Source organism: Trichosurus vulpecula, chromosome 5 (genome assembly GCF_011100635.1).
Source record: "Trichosurus vulpecula isolate mTriVul1 chromosome 5, mTriVul1.pri, whole genome shotgun sequence".
In the NCBI taxonomy this organism is placed as follows: Eukaryota; Metazoa; Chordata; class Mammalia; order Diprotodontia; family Phalangeridae; genus Trichosurus; species Trichosurus vulpecula.
Genome location: NC_050577.1, coordinates 57,934,518 through 57,946,612, shown reverse-complemented (window position 1 = coordinate 57,946,612; position 12,095 = coordinate 57,934,518). Strand labels below are relative to the sequence as shown.

Here is a 12,095-nt window from a genome sequence, read left to right as displayed (position 1 = left end):
TGACTTCATTATTGTCTCCAGTAACTCATCTTCCAGGCAAGATCGCATCAGTTCTGAAACTCATATCTCCTTAGTGACCCCTCATCCTGGCACCTACCTCTCCCTCCCTCTGAGTGGAGAGGGTCAAAGGAGGACCTTGGAGAGCTCCTCCCCAGATCCTCCATTTAAGGATGGGGCCTAGTGAGGCCAACTTATCATTTCCCGGCTGTAGCTACAGGTCTTCATTATAACCTCATGCTGGGTACCTTTTCAACATTTTTGTGCATTACCTTCCCCCAGATTGTAAGCCGCGTGAAGGCAAGGGCTGTCTTTTGCTTTTCTTTGTATCCCCAGTGCTTAGTATAGTGCCTGACACATAGCAGACACTTAGGAAATGCTTATTGACTGACCACTGATTATTTCATACAGCATTCATAATACAGCAAATACCTGGAGATTCCAAAGACAGTGTTATTAAACGAACACATCATTTTCACACAAATATTTGATTTTTTCCCTTTTTGTACCTGGAGTAGAATTTTCCTTGCTTTGCCCTCTGTTCGTGCTGTAGCCTCATGTTTTCTAGTTTAACCGGACTTGGGATGAATCCTATTTCACAGCCTTCTTTTACCAACCGTCCTATCCACCAGTCATTGTTAAATTTCTGAAGACAGAAAAAATACAAAAATGCATCACAAAGTTATTGTACAAAAATTTTCAGATTTCTTTATTAATTAAGCTTACTTTTTGTATCCATGCTTTTTAGTTACAGAAAGTTATCATTACAAATCTCTTAAAAAATTTAAAATGTAGAAAGTAGAGCACACCCTTAGATTCACATATTCAGTATTCAAAGTTTCAAATACTTAATTGTGGCCAACCTATCAATGGGCTAACTCTTTACTGCTCCCTTGTTCTCCAGACCCAGCTCTACGTCTGCTACTGATGATGCCTACAGATGCCTTGAACAGGGCACAACTTCTTTAATAAAATAGAAATGAACAACATTCTTGATTGGATATAACTCAGTCAAGCAATGCCTTCTGGTTACAACACATGAATATTTTGGATAGGACACTGGCCCTGAAATCAGGGAAACATGGGTTCAAATTCTGCCATGAAGACACTGATGTGTGGCCATTCAACCTCTTTGTGCCTTAGTTTTCTCATCTGTAAAATGAGAGAGTTAGAGCTGACTGATGGTCACTAAGGTCCCATCCAGCTCTAGCTCTAGGATGCTCTGATCTATAATTCTATGTGCCTATAAACTTTAGTAGGGAAGGGATCTTAGAAATCATCTCTCAGTCTAGATCAATCCTCTCATTTTACAGATAAGGAAAGTGAAGCATTGAGTGGGGCTTTCCTAGTGAGACCATTTGATACATTAGGACTCAAAGCCAGGACATTTATCTCCCACTCAAGGGTGCTTTCCACAACACCACAGTACTTCTCAAGACACATAAGCAGGACTGTTATAGCTTTGTAGATAAATTAAAGGTTCTATGTGAAGTATAAACACCATGAGGTCAAAGTCCATGTCTTCATTATCTTTGTACTTCCTTCAGTGCTTTGCACGATGTGTTTACCTAGGAAGAGAATTAGTGAATGTTGTTTTTTGTTGTGGGTCATTTCCCTTTTGTACAAAAATATTTTATGATGTATTGGTTAGATATGGTGATTATTTTCCAGACTAAAATTCAAGGTACATGTTCTGACAAAGCATTGGGGAAGGGTCATTGGTGAGAAGCATATATGGTTTGTGTGGGGAATGAGGCAAAATAGTGAAAATCCTTACTGTTCAGGAAAATGCAAGCTACATGGGCATAAGGTGGACAGGGCCTGAGAATCAACACATGTGAGTTCTCATTCTAGCTCCGCTACTAACCACTTATATGCTCTTACAAAAGGCTGGGAGCCTCAGTTTTCCCATTTGTAAATGAGAGGGTTGGATGAGAGCTGAGGTTCCCAACTTGGGATCTACAGACCCTCAATAGGTCTGTGGACAGATTTCAGGGGATTTATGAACTTGAATGGAAAAAAAAACTTGTTTCTTTGTTTTCACTAATCTTTAACTGAAATGTAACATTTCTTTGAATTGTTTAAATATACTATTCTTAGAAGGGATCCATAGGCTTCACTAGATTGCCAAGGGTGTCCATGACAAAGAAGTTTAAGAGCCTTTGGATTAGAGATTTTTGAAACTCCATTTCCACCCTAACATGCATGATTCAATGTATACTGAATAGTCAAGATTTTGCTATTCCCTCTGTCTCCTAAAATACCATGTGTAAATGGTGAAGGATTATTGTACTTTCTGTTTAGATTTTTCTAAACACGCAGAAAAATTCTCTACTATTCCTTAAAATCTCCAGAGTAGTTGGAGGCACAGTTTTCTTGAGCCCCTTTTCAAACATTTCTAAATAACAGCATCCGTTTTGTTCCTCCCCCTCTGTCTTTCCATGGTGGAAAAATAGATCCTTCTCTCTGAGCTTTAATCGTCTGGGGCAGCTTCTCTGTGATTAAATTGCTTTAGCTCCCTCTTTTAAAATCAGATTCAACATGACCCATGACCCTCTTCCTTGAGCACTCTCAGTCTTTCCTTCCTAATCTGTAATTCACATTTCTTTTGAAAAGTTAATGAAATGATGGGCCCTAAACTGCACCCCCCAACTCTTTTCATTAGAAACTTTCACAGTTTTGTCCAATAGTGTCTTCCTGTCTCAAGATTATATCCACATATGTTATGCATATGATATATCTATGAGACAGAAGTTCCTCCAAAGAATACGGATAGTGATTTCCTTTAGCTATAGAAAGGCTGCATAGAAAACTATATAATACAGTAACCCAATCTTAGGAGACAGGATAATGTTCTTTTTTGATTAGGGTGGAGCTGGGCCTATGATTTTTAATGGTATAGAGAACTCCTAGGAAAGGAATTCCCTTTAGCAAACTTTCTTTACAATATATGGTCTTAGAAAGTTGCTTGGAATACTTGCCCACGCATACACAGCCTGTATGTGTCATTGGCACTTGAGACCAGGTCTTCCTGGATTTGAGGGACAGGTCTCTATCTTGCCTCTGTTCTGTGTAATATACATTTAACAAATATTAATCATCAATTGTTATTAAATAATAATTATTAATAAAAATAATAGAAAATGAACCATCAAAGGAAAGTTTTAATTCGGAGTAACTTTCCCTAAACTCTGTATTTTAAAACTTTATTCCCTGATGATGGGAAGTTTCAGCAGCATTTTAAAGAGGATCAATCCCTATGCCCTACTGCTTATTAATTCCTAATGTCTTTGGTTAGGCATTTATATCATTCTGGCATTGGAATGCAGAGACCTGCCTACTGGTGATGGTAACACACTGGGAGTTAAGTCCAGAAGACCTGAACTCAGTGTCAGGATGACAATGAGGCTCTTCCAGCAAGGCAAATATGATCATTAAAGCACTATCTGAATGATTACTACCATAGGCATGGCATGTGAAAGATCTCAAAATTTCTGAGTTAAGCATTTTTAAAGAAAAATCTACAAAACCAAAACAGGCTAGATATAAAAACAGGAACAACTGCCTAACTTAGATGGCATGGTCATGGACACATTTGTATATTTGGTCTGTTTTTGCAAACCAGGAAGAAAATCTATATAAATGAATATTTAAAAGTAATTTAAAACCAAGGCATTTCCCTTACTTCCTTAACATGCAGAAAATCTTTTGCTTCGAACGAGATGGCCATGCCTGGTACCGGGACATCATCCTCATGGGCTGCGCTGTAGCTGACATTGGTCCGTACTGCAAACGCAACAGGTTTTGTCTATTGGAAAAGGAAGGGAAAAAAAGAGGTTAGGTTGGTTTTGCTCTTAAAAACTGAGAGGTGGTAAACACTTAGAAAAACAAGTTAACATATTTAGCTCAAGTTCCAAAGTGCGAACATTTTCAATTCATGTCCTTACAAATAGTTTGTTTAAGGAGGCAGATCTCTGGTAATATTAAAGTTTCCTACTACCCCAATTCTTTTCCCCTCTCACAGTATTGCTGGTAATAGAAGTATTGAAATATTACTGAAATAACATTTTCTAGTCTGACCTAAAAGTATATAGCCCAAAGATATAACCACATGCATGGCACTCAATGCTCACCACACTGTCCAGCACTAAAATCATCTCCTTTATGATTCTTCACTAAAAATATATAGGCAATTAAATGAACCCTCAAAGAAGTACAATTGTTCTTTAAACTAAAATAGAAGATAAAGAGAATTCACTCAATTTTCTGTAGATAGTCTCTCCTGCAGCTTCAGAATATTAGGGATGCAATCACCATTTGCTACGTTATGTTAACCCTTCCTCTTTGAGCTGACCCAACCTCATGCAATCACTGCCTAAAAAAGAAATCAGTGAAACCATCTACACTGATTATTTGATGTTTCAGCATCTACAAATAGAGACTGCTTCTATAGCCAATGTTGGTGAATAAAGCATCACTGAGCATAACCTGGGCATCTATCTACAAGTTAGGACATTAAGTCTATGAAGGTATCACTTTTAATAGTGGAAAATGCAAATATCTAAAAGGAACGATCCTTGTTTAGCACAGTTAATTGCCATATTATGTGTGTGTGTAGAATTCAGAGCTGTTTCACACTCTGGCTCATTAGGCTTCTCACCTGAGGTTGCTTGTGGGGGAGGAGGAGGTGGGAATGAAGAAAAAGAGTCTGCCACAGGGGTGGAGAACTTGCGGCCTCAAGGCCACATGTGGCCCTTTAGGTCCTCAAGTGTGGCCCTTTGACTGAATCCAAACTTCACAGAACATATCCTTTTATTAACAATAATTAATAAATAACAATAATTTTATATATAATAAATAGTAAAATGATTTGCTCTGTGAAGTTTGGATTCAATTAAAGGGCCACATTTGAGGACCTAGAGGGCCACACGTGGCCTCGAGGCCTCAGGTTTCCCACCCCTGGTCTACCCTTTAGGATGGAGATGGGGTAGTAGTTCTGACATCACTTTGGTTTATCTATACTTCCAGCTAAGGGAGGAAAGACATGCTGTGTAATTGAGGCTAATGCTGTAGAATGGACAATGGAATAAGAAAAGCTGAAATTCAGTTTATAGTGTTATTAACCAGGCCCAGGTGAGCTGCTAGAAGAGGGAGAGAAGTTTGCTACCTCACCTTCTACTAAAATTCTAGTAGTGGGTGAGCCCATCCATTGGTTAGAGCCAGTTTGTATAAGTCGAATACAGATCCAAGGTTTTTCATGATAGCAAAGCCTGCAATGAATCTCAAGTGTCATTCCTTCTTCTTCTTATCCTTGGGAGGAAGATTTGAAGTTTGATGAACCTGAGAGATGTTTTCCATTCATGGTAGTTCAAACCAGGGGTTCTTAACCTGAGGTCCATGAACTTCTCTTCTTAATATTTTGATAACTCTGTATCAACATGGTTGGTTTTCTTTGTAATCAATTGTATTTTAAGCATTTAAAGACATTATTATGAAGAAGGGTCCATAGACTTCACTACATTGCCAAAGAGTCCATGATGCAAAAAAGTTTAAAAATACCTGTTCCAAATTATCATTTGTGTTTGACATACTGCTTTTCTTTCTAGAGGGATCACAGAGAATTTTCAATGTTTTAAACAATGAGAAAAATTTTCAAACATTTAAACAGTAATAAAAATGTGATGCTGGAGTAACAGGAGAGTTAGAGAAGAGAAATGTGATTTTAATTCAGTAATGGTACAACAGTAAGTCTACGATCGTTTTTTAAAAATGAGATGAGTACGTTGACCCAAATGATTCCAAAGTTCCCTTGAGATTACAGAATTTACCTGAAAAACCTCATTTCTTCTATTAAATTACATAAAATTCCAACAAACAGAACCTCAGATGAAAGGTGCAGCTGTGCAAGACAGAAATAAAATCACTGTGAGCTTTCTGCACTTAGCTCAATTTGGGATTCAATACTCTGAAATAAATGTTTTAAGTTGGATTTAATTATGTTCCTCAACCTTCTTTCTGCCTTTTCACAATATTTATATTGCGAAATACACCATATAGTAGGATGTGTATCTGGTACAATCCATTAGACTGTAAAGCACCTTGAGGTCAGGGACCATCTTATGCCTCTTTTTGTATCCTTAGCACTTAGCACAGTGCCCGGTACACAGTAGGCACTTAGTGAAGGTTTATTGAATTGAATTGTGTGTGTGTGTGTGTGTGTGTGTGTGTACACAGTAAATAGTTGGATTTAGAGTTGGGAAGACCTGGATTCAAGACCCACCTCTAACACATATGGACTATATGACTCAGGTAAGTCATTTGACCTCTCAATATTATATTCCAGGTTCAAATCAAAAAAGGATCAAATGAAATAATATTTGTAAAGTTCTTAGTATAGTGACTGGCACATAGTAGGTACTTAATAAATGTTTCTTCTCTTCCTTCCTTTCTCCCAGTTAATTCTCTAAGACTATAAGTTGTTCAGAGGCTGTCACTCTGGTGAAGGGAGTTTCCTCCTCTAGGACTTCCCATGATCAGTTAAATCACATGTTATACATGTAACAATTCATGCTTATATATTTACACAAAAAAGGGCTGAAGTTCAAAAAGAAATGTATGGAGGAGGTCTAACTTTATTTGATAACTCTCCGGTTGACAGATTTATCCACAATACCATAGGACTTCAGCCATAGTACTGTCTGTAAGAACTGCTTCTCCATGAAGGTGGTGGGGCAGCAAGGAGTGTGAGTGTGAGTGTGAGTGTGTGTGTGTGTGTGTGTGTGTGTCTGATAATATAAACTGTAAGAGGGAAGAACATGTGACCTTCCCAAACCATGCATCAGCTGAAATGATGAAACCTTCTTTGCTGCATCAGCACTGCTGTACCAACTGCCAACCTCCAACTTTGATGCGAGTGAAGGGGAAATTTCAAAATCCCCAAGTCTTAGAAGCCTTATGGAATCCTACAAGACTAGAGATAGTCCTTCCCCTTAAAATTGGCTACTTTTAGCATGCCACCATTGGCATGGCAAAGTTATATCTGTTGGAAAAAATAATCTGTTTTCTACACTGCATTCATTCAGCACCTTCTGACCTGAGGTTGAAAGCCAGTGTGAGGTAGTGGAAAGAGAGATGGGCTTGGTGTCAGGTGACTTGAATCAGTTGAAATCTTGGCTCTGTCATTTATTACCTACTCCCTGGGCCTCTGTTTTCTAATCTGCAAAATTAGGAGGTTGGACTAACTGGCCTTAGGGATCTCTAAATATATTGATGACCCAAGATCAGCACTTGCCATTATCACCAGAGTTCTTTTCGTCTCAAATATGGAAGCTTTATTAGATTTGCTCAGTTTAGAGACCTCAGCACTAAATTACCCTGGTGGCTGATTGCATTTACTGAGAAATGTCTTCCAACCATCTGGCTTTAAAAAGCTCTGATCTTGCATACTACAAAGAGTCAAATCACCTGGCTGTGCTCTCTTCCTATATGCACTAAATCATGTTAAAAAATGTAACAGGCTGAGATAGATTTATTTTTTCACTTTTTGGTGGAGGGGAGGAGGGAGGACAGAGAAGAAGGAAGGGGTGAAGGCACAGGAAGAACATGAAGGTTAAGAATGGGATCACAAGAGGCACCTGAAAACACTGAAACCACTTTTTCCTTACAAATTTTTCCCTTTTCTTTTTTCTTCCCCTCCCTAGGCACTCACATTTCTAATTATATATATTTATCCTATTACCTTTTTAAGGAGTAACCCCTGTGGCAGACTTCTGTGGCTAAAATACTGCTTTGCCTAAAGAAAGATACTTATGTGTTATTCATTAAGTGGTGAGCACCGTAGGACACCAAGAGGGCACAGTGAAAAGCAGGTGTAATGAGGAAGGTTGAGTTCCCTTGTGACAATTGTGGGCAGCTCTGTAGGATGGTGTTCATAGGAAAAGAAATATGCATGAGACTGATCAAACAACAGGCTCAGTACAAAAGAGAATACCACTTGTCTAGGAAATATATTTAAAGGCTGAGCATGGCATGTCCTGTATTCATTTTCTCACAACTCCTCAGGAATCATTTATTCTTTGCTCCAAATAGAGCAAGTAAAGATAGGATTTTTTTTTTTACATTCGTTGTATACAAAATGGAATAGAAAGAGAGTTGGTCTTTATACTTAGCCAACTAGTGGTAGTTTTAAGCAAACAGTAACTAGTTACCAGTCTCCCACTAAAACATTGACCAACTTCCTTTGAGTCCGTTAATCAACAAACACTGATTGAGAGTTGACTGTGTGCCAGGAACTATACTGGATGCCGGAGATACAAAGGAAAAAGTGAAATGGTCCCTGCCCTCAAGGAGGTCACAGTCCAATGATGGATCCAAGGCTGACTCTCTAGTATGTCATGGTGGCTCTCACATTTACTACGGGATTTATTTTATTGTTAAGATGCAGTGGAAACCTCTCTATTGGAAATTTTATTTAAACCACGTTTCTTTTCTTGTTTTAATACACACACACACACACACATATTTCTTATCCATTGTGAATAGTAAGGGAAATCATTATTCATTTAAGATAGTAAACAACATCCCTGTTTTAGGGAGGAGCCAAAGCCAGATGGTTAATTATTATCTGAATTTTACTTTGCATATAATTTAATGACTTAATTTTTTTTAATATGGTAGCCCATTGTTGGCACATTTTAATGAACTGAACAAATGAAACCTATGTCATCATGCCAGTAACTAATTGCATTATTATGACAGTTAGCCTTGGCTATCCTTTCCAGCTTCACCCTCTCTCATGCCCTCCTGACCAACATACTAGCTCAGGAGGAGGAGTCACTTCCAGACTCTCCCTTCCCTGACATTTCCCAGCAACCTCTCTGCCTTTCGGATTTCTTCTGTCTATATTATCGCCCAATTCAAGTCTTGGTGCCATTTATAAGCCAGCTACCCACCTATCCTCCTCCTTTTTCAAAGAGTTCAATATCTAGTTCATTGTCTTCCTCTAAGCCCTTACATTTTGGGATTTCAACATACACAGACACACTATTGTTTGACAATCCGGGCATGCCCAATTCCTAAGTCTCAATTCCCATGCTCCACTCCTCATTCCACTTTGGCCACTTAAAGGATGGGCATACCCTTGATCTCAGCATCACCTACAAATGATCTACTTCAATGAAAAGAATTCTGAAATTTCTTTATCCAATGATAACTCCCTGTCATTTCATCTCTCCCTCTGGATCCCTCACTCCCCTAAAGTGAAGTAGTCGAGTGGCATAGAGGATAGAGTGCTGGGCCTGAAGTCAGAATGACTCGAGTTCAAATCCAGCCTCAAACACTTACAAGTTGCATGACCCTGGGGAAGTACTTCAAACGGTCTGCCTCAATTTCTTCGATTATTAAAAGAGGATAATAAAAAGCACCTACCTCACAGGGTTGGTGTAGGGATCTAATAAGTTAATATTTGTAGAGTGCTAAGCACAGAGCCTAACAGAGTAGGCTTTTAATAAATGTGTATTCTCTTCCCCTTCCTCCCTAAAACTATTCTTTGTCACCACTGTGACCTTTCCTTTCACTCCTTGGTATTTTCCCACACAAGGCTCTTGCTTCACTTTTGTCCCTTCTCAGTGTTAACCTTATAGTTGAACAGTTCAAATAAACCCTGTCCTCTACTCTCAAATCCCTCATCCCATGGTCCTAACACCACCTATGCCTTACCAAACATCAGCTCTGGAGTCATCTCACTACTGTGCTACTGAAATAGGCTCTATTGATTGGGAGCTGGAGGAAACCTCACAACCATGTCGATGGGATCTCCTATAAAGTTATGTTATCTAATCTCAGCAGAGCCCTTAATGCAGTAGGATAATTCTTTTGCTCCCCATTAATTGATTCTCTATCCAAACCATCTTTTCTTTCCTCAGATTTCCCACAATATCTCTTTCTTATACCCTCTGAACTGAGGATTTAGCCTTATACCTTAATGTGAAGGTAGAGTCCATTCCCTCTGAGCTCCCTTTTTTCCCCTTCTCTACATCTCAAAACCCACCGAAATCATTCCCCAATTTTTTACTTTTATCTTTGACAATGTCACTCCCTCTATTTATACCCTTGATCCCGACCAGACCCCTCTCTTTGGCACATTGCCCTATAATGATTCCCTCGCTAATCTTCAATCTCTCCCTGTCTACAGGCTGCTGCTTACAAAGGTGCCCAGGTCTCCTCCTCTTTCTCTTTCTTTTCACACCTACAAAAAGCTATCTAATTTTGTTGCTTCTACTTTCTCCCATCCCACTCATTTATCAACCCCTTGCGGTCTGTCTTTAGACCTTATGGACTCAGCTGAAACTGCTCTCTCCAAAGTAACTAACGGTGGCTTTTTCTCAGTCTCAATGTTTCAAGACCTCTTTGAAGCATTTGGAACCACTGACAATCTTCTCTTCCTGGGTAGTTTATCCACTCGGATTTTTGGGTTTTTATGACATGGGCTCTCTCTCTGTCTCTCTCTCCCTGTGTCCCTGTCTCTTCTGTATTACTTATCCTCTCAATCTCCTTTGTGGATCGGCATCCATATCTCCAGCCCCCCTCCTCCATCTGGGGGTTCTCCTCCCCCAAACTCTATCTTGGGTCCTCATCTATCTTCACCTTCTCTTGCCTGTTGAACACTTTAGCTCCTGTGGTTCAGTTATTTCTATACAGATGATTCCCAGATCTAAATATCCAGCTCTACTCTCTTTCCTGAGTTCCAGTCACTGGTAACTGGATATCCCATAAGCATCATATCTATTGCACAGGTATTCTTCACCTGAAAACTAAATCCAATCATAAAGAGCTTAGAGGAAGGAAAAAGTGACATTTTAACTTTCACTAACCTCTAACTAAAATTTAGCATTTCCTTCAGTAATTTAAAAACATTATTCTTTTTTAGGGACTTGGTTTAGTATAATTTCCTTTTTAAATGTTATATTGATGTATTTTGTTTTTATATTATATTTATAAATTACCCTTACTTCATCAAAGACCTCTTATAACCAAGTAAAATAGTTAAGTAGAACTAATAATACAAGTTACATCTGAAAGTGCACACACCATTTCACACTGGTAGCACTCCCTCGCCACTTCCATCCTACTGTTAAAAATTAAAAGAACAAAAACAGAAAAGAAAAACAAATTTCTTGTAACAAGCATACATAGCCAAGCAAAATAAATCCCCTCAATGGCTATATACAAAAATATATGTCTTTTTTGCACCCCAAATCTATAGTACGGTTTTCCATCTGTCCTCTGCAATCATGAATTGGTCACTGTATTATATATATAGTTGTTATAGCTTTCAAAGTTGGTTATTTTCACAAGTTGTATAAATTGTTCTTCTGGTTCTGCTAGTTTCATTCTTTATAAGTTTATAAACATCTTCAATGTATAAATATTTATGGCAACTTTTTGTGGTGGCAAAAAAATTGGAAAATAAGAGGATGAGACTTGAGATTTGAAGGATGGAATTTGATTTAAACAGGGTGGAGAGGAAGACTGTATGATAGCCTTATAATCACAGGGGAAGGTGGAAGGGTGCCCAGAAATAATGGAATGAAGATGAATGTAGTGATAAAGTAGTATAAAAGGATGGGATTTGAAAAGAAGAAAAAAAACTGCTAAGTGATGATGGCCTTGGACCAATTCAATCCAGTTCAATCCCCAAATCATTTATTAAGGTAGCCTATGGGAAGGGTACTCACTGTGCTAGGAAGATAGAAAGAAAAATCAAAAGCAGCTCAAGCTCTTTAGGAGTTTACATTCTCTTTGCATATCCCAAAAGATAAATATACATATGATAAATTGAGGTGGGAAGAGAGTATTACCAACTTAGGGGTTCTAATAATGTTTCTTGTAAGGAAATAGCACATGAGAAGACACTCAAAGGAAGCCAGGGACCTGGAGAAAGAAGTAAGGATACATGGATCCTAGACATGGAGAACAGCCTATATAAAGGCATAGAGGCCACAGATGGAAAAGTTGAGGGGGCAAAGTAGTGCAATAAGTTGGAATGAACCTTGTGCCTAGTGGAGTAATATGCAAAAAGTCTGGAAAGGGGGGCCATG

General features: G+C 38.6%; 1 protein-coding gene across 3 annotated transcripts in view; it reads right to left on the bottom strand.

The window, feature by feature from the left end:
- CACNB2 (calcium voltage-gated channel auxiliary subunit beta 2) overlaps positions 1-12,095 on the bottom strand; it is a 178,256-nt gene that overhangs the window by 30,785 nt on the left and 135,376 nt on the right. For all 3 annotated transcript variants that reach the window (XM_036759212.1, XM_036759213.1, XM_036759211.1), the window contains exons 3-4: positions 3,683-3,805; positions 507-643 (exon numbers count right to left, since the gene is read on the bottom strand). In XM_036759212.1, coding sequence (XP_036615107.1) covers positions 507-643; positions 3,683-3,805 — 260 coding nt within the window. The remainder of the gene's footprint in view (positions 1-506; positions 644-3,682; positions 3,806-12,095) is intronic.